The 12,215-nt window shown below is 42.3% G+C and overlaps 1 protein-coding gene across 1 annotated transcript in view; it reads left to right on the plus strand.

Moving 5' to 3' along the window:
- LOC147729256 (SH3 and multiple ankyrin repeat domains protein 2-like) overlaps positions 1-12,215 on the plus strand; it is a 2,641,300-nt gene that overhangs the window by 2,414,636 nt on the left and 214,449 nt on the right. The window contains exon 17 of the mRNA XM_086959557.1: positions 2,240-2,315. Within this exon, the coding sequence (XP_086815683.1) occupies positions 2,240-2,315 (76 nt within the window). The remainder of the gene's footprint in view (positions 1-2,239; positions 2,316-12,215) is intronic.

Below are 12,215 nucleotides of genomic sequence, written 5' to 3' on the forward strand. Positions count from 1 at the left end.
TGGAAAATAACAACCTAGGCGGAAATCTTAAATTGCCTACCCAATGGTCACAGGACAAAGATGGGGAAAAGTGCAGTTTCCAATAAAAATTGTACTATTTTTATATATACTAAATAAATTTTATTTTTAAGCAAAACAATATAAAAATGCATATATTTCAGTAAAATAGAATTACAATTCATAAACAAGAAATTACAATAAAAAACACATAGTATTTTCTTTTACGGATTGCGAAAAGATGGTGTGTCTAGTTGTATGTCAACGCGTTTCGGCGTCCAGCGCCTTTATCAAGACAGAAGACACTTTTCTACAGCTGTAAATAGTTCACAACCGATTTAAGGAGTTGATGATTCTTTATTCTGTTTAGATTCTTTAAAATGATTTAATGAATCACGCAATTTTGGCAGCGAATTTCTGCATTCTTGCTTTAGCTTGGTAACTCGATAAACCTTCAGGAAATACTGATTTTAAAACAACCAATGTGCCACCGCCTCCACGAGATATGATGAATCGCAATGGGTGAAACGTTTGAACTTTCAGTTGCACCTAGTTATTTATCTAATTCCGTTGATATGTACAGTGAATAAATACTTCTCACGTTAGCCCTGTTATTTCGGTCGTCGGGATGTCTTGTTCCCGTCTCAATAAAAAGCCAGCTCGCTAGCACGATTATTCAAGCTTCACTTCTTTAACGTTGTCTTGATGTTGACGAACGCTGTTTGCTTTGTCTTTCAAGGCGTTCCCTCACTACGATGTTTTTTTCTTTGGTTGTAGCCTGTAGAGGATTATTCTTACTTTGCTTTTCACGGTGTTGCCTCGCTGCTAACAACGACCGAGCAAATGGGTGTTTAAATTTTATCGATGTTGTTTCTGGGTGTGGCGCGTGGAGGCGGTAGTCTTCACTGGGCGGTATTCCGAAAATGTATGGACTCCAGCTGGCTTTTTATTGAGACGGTAACAAGACATCCCGACGACCGAAATAACAGGGCTAACGTGAGAAGTATTTAATCACTGTACATATCAACGGAATTAGATAAATAACTAGGTGCAACTGAAAGTTCAAACGTTTCACCCATTGCGATTCATCATATCTCGTGGAGGCGGTGGCACATTGGTTGTTTTAAAATCAGTATTTCCTGAAGGTTTATCGAGTTACCAAGCTAAAGCAAGAATGCAGAAATTCGCTGCCAATATTGCGTGATTCATTAAATCATTTTAAAGAATCTAAACAGAATAAAGAATCATCAACTCCTTAAATCGGTTGTGAACTATTTACAGCTGTAGAAAAGTGTCTTCTGTCTTGATAAAGGCGCTGGACGCCGAAACGCGTTGACATACAACTAGACACACCATCTTTTCGCAATCCGTAAAAGAAAATACTATGTGTTTTTTATTGTAATTTCTTGTTTATGAATTGTAATTCTATTTTACTGAAATATATGCATTTTTATATTGTTTTGCTTAAAAATAAAATTTATTTAGTATATATAAAAATAGTACAATTTTTATTGGAAACTGCACTTCTCCCCATCTTTGTCCTGTGACCATTGGGTAGGCAATTTAAGATTTCCGCCTAGGTTGTTATTTTCCATTGTTTATTTCCCTGACCTAGGGGTATATGTTTTATTTGTGTAAACAGGGAGCCCTTGTTTGATGCAAGTGAGAAGTAAAGCATGGCCAAAGCACATTATGGATATCAAAACCAAGTGTACTAAGAGGTCCCTAAATGTCTCCTGTTACCGCAGGTGTGCAGGTAATATTCCTACACCCGGCACAACTCTGTGGCCCCTCTGGTGCACCAGCACCACACTCTCAAAAATGAAGGTATAAGATGTGTCTGGACTTATTAATGAGAGTAACCACTCCCTCCACCTTGCTGTGACCTGGCAGTGGTGGTGACGGGGAGGGGCTTGTGGGAATTGAGATACTTGCAAGGGACAACTTATTGCTCCTGCTTACTTGAGATACTCTACTGCTTGTGCTTTTATTTTATTTTTTGATACTCAAATTTTAACTGGTTTTGACAAGTGAGTCAGGATATCATAAAGCGTGTGCTTTTAAATGGTGCTGATGCAGACCATGTCAACCCCTGTGTGATGGGAGTTGTGGCCTCTTATATTTCCATAAATGCTAATAAATACTAAGGTTGTTTATATATTAATTCAGCCAGCTGCTTTTTGTTGTTTGTTTGTATATTGACATATAGCTAATTATGTTTTCCGTCCTTATCTTTGCACAGAAACCCGCACGGACAGAACAAAGAAGCTGTTTAGGCACTACACGGTTGGCTCCTACGACAGCTTCGATGCATCGAGGTAAGATATGAGCCCTGTTGATGAAGTCCACTTTCTCTATGACTGCTGTGTTCTGAGTTTACAAGAGTTTCACATTGTTTGCAAGGCTGGTGTAGATAGTAGTACAATCATTAGGTAGGGAACAGAGTTTGAAAACTAATATCTTTTGGTTACCCCTCGCAATTTTGCCTGTTATCATGCAGTGGCGGCCACCACATACAAAATGTGGTGGGTATGGGTCGGAGTACTGGAGGGGGTGTGGGGAGGTGGGGCGAGGGACCATAATAATAAAACAATTAAAGAAAAAGTTCAACTTACCTGCTGCAGGACGCCTCCTGCGTCGCGCCTTGTTGCTGGTACTTCCTTGTCCCAGCAGATACTGTGACTACGTCATAGACTCCATGTCCCATCCCCACGCTGCAGAGCAGCACAGCACAGGTGTTGGTCTGAGCGGGCTAGAAAGACTCTCTGCTCGGTCAGGGAGTCTATGGGGTTTCTCTAACCAGGCTGGTCAATGCAGTTGGGTTAGAGAAACCTAAGTGCGCTTGTGTGTTTTGGTCAGCCTGAGAAGGCTGGCCAAACACACATGAGCACTTAAGGAGAGCCCTGCCCCTCCCTGCCCACACATGCTGAGACAGTGGCTTATAAAAAAACAATATTGAAATATTGGTTTCTTTTTTTGCTGCTGTCTCTGAGCCAGTGGGGCAACACTCCACCGCCATTGCGGAGGAGCGGCCCCTGTTATCATGAAAAACTATATTGGATGCATTGAAAAAGAGACTTTTAAAATAAATACTACAAACATGGGGATGAAATAATGTGTTGTATTGTAACATACATTTTATTTTTACGATTAACATTTTTTTACTATTTATTTCTGCAGTCTATATTTTTGAATTTATGTTTCTATAGCTTATATCTTTGATTGCTAATTTCCTTTGCGTGAATATTTAAGATTCATTAATAAACTGTAGAATTTTTCAGTAGTGGTAGCTAATTTTTCAAGAAAGGAGGCCAGCCATTCAAATAGATTTAACACCTTTGGTGCTCATGACGGGTCCCAGCCGTCACGTGTCTCAGTAGACATGTGCTCATGACGGCCGGGAGCCGTCAGAATGTTGTGGCTCCATCCACGCGTGGTTAATGCCCCACCTGTGCGGGAGAATTAATCAGTAGGCGGAGATCTTACGGCTCCCGACTGTCATGAGCACACGCCCACCGTGATTTATGACGGCAGGGAGCCGTCATATATACCTGAGTGCCACGCCCAACCCAGACCCCCCCTCTCACTGCGGCAAAATTCGTGCCGCAGCAAAGGGGTTAAAGTTTTGCAACACAGCTCATATAAAATGAATAGATAAAAAGATTTTATTATCCTATCCGTCGTCTCTTACAGTCACCAACAGTAGGCATTCTAGAACACCACTGCTGGAAGCATCAGCAGAAAGGACCTTGATCTCGTCAGGATAGAATCTAAGCTCAGTAACCAACACCAGCTTTATCCACAGCCTGAAAAGAAGGGCTTTGGGGCAAGTGAGCCAAGGCAGCCGACATGTTTGGAATCATTATTCCATGAAACATTCAGTGCTGTCAAGCATTCCGGTTTCATAGAAAGACTTACAAATATAGATGCAAAGTATCCCAGCAAAGCCCAAGCCATATATAGCCTTCCTGTCACCCTGACTTAAATCAGCCATGGCAAATTAGAACTAATGTATCTTAAATACTATACCGAACCATAATGAACTGACGCAATGCATTACATCAGAAAGGCCACAAAATAGCATAGGCGGAAACTGTCAGGAAGGATATCTGTTGGGGAGAGACGTTCCTCCATTCGGCATGAAACGTATACCATGTAGCTGCCTTGTTATGCTCTTGTATCCTTCAAAGCTCTATAATTTGCCCATACAGGAATCATGTATCACTGAGACTTCTATTAATTGCTCTTTGGGATGGAGTAGTATTTGCAATGGCATCAGCCGCAGTGTTGGGTTGACCTGGAGTGCCTGAAGACCATAGGAGAGGATTATCATCTTTCCTTGAGGAGGCTGGCTACTGAGATCTCACTTGGTGGCACATAAACCATACAAGGCCACTACTGGCCATCCATAGGGCTTCTGTAAAGTCCCACAATTAATTGTCTATTATAAATAACGTAAGTGTAAATAATTATGGCCTTTCGAAGGAAAAACATATCAGATCAATACAGTCCCACAATTAATATTGTCTATTATAAATAATGTAAATAATTATGGCATTTCGAAGGAAAAACATATCAGATCAATACAGTAAAACATTTTACATACATTTGGGAGGTATAGCTATGACTGTTTTGGGCTTTGTTAGTGTACATTCTGCTGTTGCTTGTGGAGGTTATGAAAATCTGTACTGTGTTTCTTTAACAGCTGTCAGCAAATTTAGATGTACGGGCTTAGTGATTTCTGAAAGGGTTGCAGCACTGTGAGGGATGTTGTTCGGAAAGTGTTTCATTGATTTTACTTCTTTTGATCATTTAATTATTTTCTGCCCGCTACACTATTAAATCAGCTCCAGCCTGTGTAACAGAGAATGTGTAATCTCATTATGCGCTCTTCAGTATTCATCCGCATAACCTGTGCCCTATCCATTTTAACACTTTAATTTTTTCGTGATTTACCAGACTACGCGGTCTATTTGGACATCACCCTCCTTTCTGCAGTAGTGCATAATAATGTAGGGAACGTGTTTTGAACATGATGACAATTTAGCAGTGTCTCTCTGGACTAGCTCTGTTTCTTTCCTGTTTCTTTCTTATTTCTTTTTGTGTTAATGCAATATGTGGGCTTGAATCTCCCGCCAGGGTTTGGTATATAACCCAACCAAACTGTCAAGCCCACTCTGTATTTGGGTGAGCAATCCCTTTTTGAAAATATTTTAAAAGAATGCAACTGTGGGCATGTATCGATCAATGGTTGTCCTGTCTCTAGTCCCGATTGTTCCCTCATTGTAAGAAATGGGGGTCTAGTATGCAGAGGTAGGTACTTTTATTCAAATAGGGACCCTTGCTTCTAGTCAGGGTAAGGGGGATACACACTTTAGATAACCCCTGCTTACCCCCTGGGTAGCTTGGCACGTGCAGACTTATCCCATAGGCAATGAGTATAGTATGTATACTCAAAACACACAGTAATACAGTGATAGCACCACAAATGGACACCACACCAGTTTAGAAAAATAAAGTATCGTTATCTGAACTCAACAAAATTAAAACAACAACTTCCAACATACAGGTAATAAGAATATGACTTAAAAAAGGTTTTAAACAACTTAGCCCATAGAAAGCTATGGTTGTTTGATTTCTCTCAAAGTACCTGTTGTAGTGACAAAATTCATAAGGTCAAACAGCTGCAGAGATGGGAAGCGTTGGGAAGCGTTGAAAAACAAAGAGATGCATCAGTTCCTGATACCATGGCGTGGCAATGCAACAGTGCTGCAGCACACAGGAGAAGTGATGTATTGTATGCTGTCTGTAGGGGGAAGTGATGCGTCGATTCTGAGATGGTTCTGGTCCACAGGTGATACGTCAGGAAAATCTTGCCACACAGGTACGATGCGTGGAAATCCGGGATGCAACAGTGATCGATGCGGCGGCGTCAAGCGGTGCTGCAGCGGTTTCTACAGCTGCGATCCCTTGATGCGTCAGTTCTTGCAGCGACGACAAGCGCTGTCTTGGTAGCGGTGCAGTGGTGTGTGAAGTTTCTTCTCACAGCGGTGCTGTGTAAGAAAAATAGCCGCAAGAAAAGCGATGCATCGATTTTCTTGTTGTTGCGCTGTTTTTCCAGCTCCCAACAGTAGATACATATTCCAGAGGGCTAAATAAGTCACAGGCCCCTTTAGGCAGGTCAGACCTCCCAGCAAGGAAGTTCAGGGGAGCTGGGGGTGAAGTGTTTATATAACTAAGACTTAGGAACAGGAGGCAAGCTTTACTCAAGCCCTTGGGGATCTCCTTCAAGCAGGGGGACACAGCACACAGCAAAGTCCTTGTCCTAACCTTGGCAGAAACAGCGACTGCAGGCCAACCCCCTGACAGCACACAGCAAAGGGGCAGTACTCTTTCTCCAGTTTCTCCAGCTCTTCTCCCGGGCAATGGTTCTTCGTTGTTCCAGATGTAGTCTAAAGTTCTGGTGTTTTAGGTCTAATACTTATACCCCAAAATGTCTTTGTTCTCTTCGTGCAAGTGTCTCTGAGCCCAGTCCAAACCAGTCTGTCCTCACTGGTGCAGTATAACCACAGGGGTGGAGACAGCATTGTGCAAGGGAGACAGGTCCTATTCAGGTGCAAGGAAATCTCCGCCCACTACTCTAAATTCAACCAAGCCCCATTCAGTTCAGCTCTAAGTCATCCAGGAAGGGTCAGGCATACCTCAACCCCACAAGTGGCTGTCTACAGTGAATGCACATCCCTAGCCCCTGTCACTCCAAAACAGTCAATACACATACAGTCAGAGGCACACAGAATGGTTAAACAAGAAAATGCCTACTTTAAAAAAAGTGGAGTTTTTTAACACACAATTTAAAAACCATCTTTACTAAAAGATGTGTTATTAAATTCTAAGTTCAGAGAACCTAAGATTTATTTCTCTTTCTCGTCCCAATAGGAAGTTATACTTGTAAGTTGTTGCAATGCATTTCCTATTCTATACTAAGGGGCAAGATAACCTTTCAATATGAAAAACGAATTTGGTAATGTTAGAAATGGGGGTCTCTATACCGCTGTCCAAATAGGGACCCTTGCTTCTAGTCTGGGTAAGGGGGATACACTTCTAAAATAACCCCTGCTCACCTCCTTTGTAGCTTGGCACGAGCAGACAGGCTTATCTCAGAGGCAGTGTGTAAAGCATGTGTGAAAACATACATTAATACATTTAAAACACTACAAATAGACACCACACCAGTTTAGAAAAATAAGTCCTCTTTATCTAAACTAAAACAAGACAAAATGACAAAAATCCACAATATAGTATTAAAAATAAGGCTTTCAAATGGTAGAAATAGTTCAGTTCAATGTAAGTTGTAAATGCGACCCTTTCCTCACAAAGTACCTTGGATGCGTCACGTAAACAAACAAAATGGGCTGCTTCATTACACTCAGGGAAGGTAATGCGTCTGTTCCTTGCTCCAGGGGAGGTGATGCGTCAATTCCTTACTGCAGCGCAGGGGAGTTGAGTTGTCTGTTTCCAACTGGAGAGGAGTTGATGCGTCGATTTATTACTGCATGGGAGTTAATAGTCTGTTTTTTACTTCATACCCCAACGATGCGACAGACTTGACGCCTTAATGCGGTGCGTCAATCCGGGATGATGCGTGGTTTCCTGCAGCTAAACAGCAGGGCTTGCGTCGCGTTCGGTGCGGTGATCTCGGATTATGGAGGTCGATGCGGCGTGCAACGATTTCTCGAGCCGCGGCAGGCGCTGCAACTGTCTCTTCGGCGAAGCGTCGGAAATAGGTACAGATGCATCACGCTTGTTCGATGTTGCATCGATTTTCCAGGTCCCAGTGAAACACAGTTCTCTAGAGGCCTAAAAACAACAACAGGCACCTCTTGCAGATCTGAACTTCCAGCAAGAAGTTCAGGGAAGCTGGTGTGAAGTCTTTGTGTCCCTGAGACTTCAGAACAGGTGGCAAGCTCAATTTCAAGCCCTTGCGGATCATCCTTGAGATGACAAAGCAAGCAGCTAAGTCCTTTTCTCCATTCCTTGGCAGCAAGTAGCCCCTGCAGGCCAACCCCAGACAGCTAACAGCACTGGCGCAGTATTCTTCCTAAGCTTCTCTGGCTCTTCTCTTTAGCAAAGGTTTCTCTTGATTTACCAGAACTGATCTAAACATCTGGGGCAGGCCCGGCCAGTGCAGGGCGTTATACCCGGGCGGTGACGTCAGGCGGGGAGGGACAGGGTGGGGGGTTTTAAAATTCGGGAAATGGATCATTACAGGTAAGTAACGAAAAAAATAAATAAAACTAATTTCGTTGCCTGCGCTGCATCACATTTGACGATGCAGCGCGGGCAACGAAATTCGTTTTATTCATTTTTTTCATTAATTACCTGTAATGGTCCATATCCCACATTTTAAAACCCCCCCACCCTGCCCTTCCCCCGCCTGACGTCACCGCCCTGGTATAACGCCCTGCACGGGCCGGGCCTGGTCTGGGCTCAGGGCCCCTCTCTTTATACACAAAAATCCTTTGTTCTCTAAAGACAGAGTGTCTGTACCCAGCCAAAACCAGTTCTGTCCTCACTGGTGTAGCTTCCTGGCAGGAGGTGGAGACAGCATTGTTGAAGGCATACCAGGCCCAATCAGGTGAAAGGAAATCTCCTCCCCCTACTCTAAATGCAGCCCAGGCTGCTGCCCCTCTCAAGCCCCTGTCATCCAAAGCCAGCCATGCAATACATAGACCTAGCTTAGGCACACTGGACAGTTAGGCAAGAAAATACCTACTTTCTAGAAGTAGTATTTTCAAACACAGAATGCAAAAAACAACCTCACTAAAAGATGCATTTTAACATTCTCAGTTCAGGCCTACTAAACTTTATTTTTCGATCTTGTTCCCAGGGCCAGTTATGTTTATAAGATGTTATAAACAAACTCCCCATTCTGTCCTATAGGAACAGGTAGCCTTGCAATAGTGAAATACGAAATTGGCTGTATTCCACTATCAGGATGGATCACTGACAGAATATCGACAGTCAAAATATCGACTTACCAAAATATCGAGGTAAAAATATAGAATGCCAGAATATCGACTTCCTATCTGCAAACAGGTAAGTACAAAAATATAGACTCCAAACTATCGATAGGAAAAAATATAGACAGTCAAAATATCGAATTTTTTAAATATCTTAAAAGTAATTTAAAAGTTATATATTAATAAATATAATTATTTTAAACATACTTATAATACTTAAATAAACTTAAAATTAATAAATAATTAATGTAACTAAAAAAATGTATATTTTAATTTTAAAACATATATATATATATAAATACATATTATTAACAAAACATATACAATATTTTTTCCGCAGGATAGCGAGAGGGTTAAATTTACTATTCACACTCCAAAGGGTGCAACAGTAGGAAAAGCGTTGGATAGCATAAGGCTAAAAATTACTATTCCCACTCCAGTGAGCGCAACAGTAGGGAAAGCGTTGGATAGCATAGGGGTAAAATTTACTATTCCAACTCCAGAGAGTGCAACAGTAGGGCAAGCGTTGGATAGTGAGCGGGTAAAAATTACTATTACCACTCCAGAGAGAGCAACATTAGGGAAAGCGTTGGATAGCGTAGGGGTAAAAATTACTATTCCCACTCCAGAGAGCGCAACAGTAGGGAAAGCATTGGATAGCGTAGGGGTATAAATTACTATTCCCACTCAAGTGAGCACAACAGTAGGGAAAGCGTTGGATAGCATAAGGCTAAAAATTACTATTCCCACTCCAGTGAGCGCAACAGTAGGGAAAGCGTTGGATAGCATAGGGGTAAAATTTACTATTCCTACTCCAGTGAATGCAACAGTAGGGAAAGCGTTGGATAGCGTAGGGGTAAAAATTACTATTCCAACTCCAGAGAGTGCAACAGTAGGGCAAGCGTTGGATAGTGAGCGGGTAAAAATTACTATTACCACTCCAGAGAGAGCAACATTAGGGAAAGCGTTGGATAGCGTAGGGGTAAAAATTACTATTCCCACTCCAGAGAGCGCAACAGTAGGGAAAGCATTGGATAGCGTAGGGATAAAAATTACTATTCCTACTAAAGAGAGTGCAACAGTAGGGAAAGCGTTGGATAGCGTAGAGATAAAAATTACTATTCCCACTCCAGTGAGTGCCACAGTAGGGAAAGCGTTGGATAGCGTAGGGGTAAAAATTACTATTCCAACTCCAGAGAGTGCAACAGTAGGGAAAGAGTTGGATAGCGTAGGGGAAAAAATTACTATTCCCACTCCAGTGAGTGCAACCGTAGGGAAAGCGTTGGATAGCGTAGGGGTAAAAATTATTATTCCTACTCCAGAGAGCGCAACACTAGCGAAAGCATTGGGTAGCGTAGGTGTAAAAATTACTATTCCAACTCCAGAGAGGGCGGAAGTAGGGAAAGCGTTGGATAGCGTAGGTGTAAAAATTACTATTCCCACTCCAGTGAGTGCAACAGTAGGGAAAGCGTTGTATAGCGTAGAGGTAAAAATTACTATTCCTACTCAGGCACGGCCCGTGCCGGGCGTTCTACTGGGGCGGTGATGTCAGGCAGGGGAGGGTCAGGGTAGGTGGTTGTAAAATGTGGGATATGGACTATTAGAGGTGTGTACCGGAAAAAATAAATAAAACGAATTTCGTGGCCCACGCTGCATCACCAAATGTGATGCAGCGTGGGCAACGAAATTTGTTTTATTTATTTTTTCCGGTACTTACCTCTAATGGTCCATATCCCACATTTTACAAACCCCCACCCTGACCCTCCCCTGCCTGACGTCACCGCCCCAGTATAACGCCTGGCACAGGCCGTGCCTGTTCCTACTCCAGAGAGTACAACAGTAGAGGAAGCCTTGGATAGCGTAGGGGTAAAAATTACTATTCCAACTCTAGAGAGTGCAACAGTAGGGAAAGCGTTGGATAGCGTAGGAGTAAAAATTACTATTCCCACTCCAGTGAGTGCAATAGTAGGTAAAGTAAATACTTCATATATAAATATAAATAACATAAATATTAATACCAATTACAAGATAATTAAAATATTTTACAATTTTATAAAATATATTTATTAATCAATTAAACTTACAAATAAAAATTAACTAATAATAAAAATTACCTACTAATACTAATTATTTAACAATTACCAATAAATTAATTTACAATATAAAAATAAATAAAAATTAGACACAAAAAAATATTTAAAAGGGCAAGATGGCGGCCGTGGCGTGGGCTGTGTATGCTGCTCGGACCTTCTCTCTCCTGGTCATTGATTTGTAGCGGTTCAGAGAGAGGAGAAGAGCGTTGTATCAGTCACAGACCGCGAATCGAATAAGGAAGGAGGAGATTCATGATTTGTAAGACTCTTTTGCTGCCCTAATTCATATTGCCAAAGTAGGGACGTCGGGACACCAAGAAACGCTAATGCAGAAGCCGCAGCTATTACGGCTGTTACGGTGATGCTGTCAGAGGGTATAGATTGATGTGGCTGAACCCGCAGGAGGACTCGTGTTTGGAACGGCTGCAGCGGTTCCGTATTCTGCTGAAATGGCTCAGTAACTACAAATCGGCTTTTTGTATCGCAGAGACGCCGATGGAAACCGAATAAAGGAAGAAAAGATTTGTGACTTTTATTTAAAGGGGGAAAAAAACGCTCTGTGGTCTAACCTTAATTCGGTCTCTGCCTATGCGTGGGGGCGTAGAGACATTGGAAAAAAGCGGAGTGGAGTCGAGTGGGCTAACAGCGGCGGCGGTGTTGCTGGGAGCTAGCTCGGTTTGAGTGTGGCTTAAAGCAGAAGATTAAACCTGTGCTGAAATAGATGCTGAGCAGCTGGCTATTAACTCGGAATAGGGCTCCGTTTTGGCAGCTTCCTTTTTGCTTGTTAGGGTATCGGCTTGGAGTAATTCGAGGTCAAGGAGGAGCCACGAGGAAAAAAAGGATGCCACCGAAAGCCCCCGCTAAAGTAAAGGAGGTGGTAAAGGTCACGACAGGTAGCGATAAAACTAAGGAGCAAGCCACAGAAGCGAACATGGAAAAAACAGGAGGGAAAGTAATCGAAGGTTCAAATACAGATGGTGAGACTGTTTCTGATACCCCTAGCACCCAGAGTACCAATAGTGTTGAAGCATATGCTACTTTACGTGCACCTAAGCAAGGCATGCAGACTCTCCATGCTATGTATGAAAAACAGAACGCGCGCAAT

Source organism: Lissotriton vulgaris, chromosome 2_2 (assembly GCF_964263255.1).
Source record: "Lissotriton vulgaris chromosome 2_2, aLisVul1.2, whole genome shotgun sequence".
Lineage (NCBI taxonomy): Eukaryota > Metazoa > Chordata > Amphibia > Caudata > Salamandridae > Lissotriton > Lissotriton vulgaris.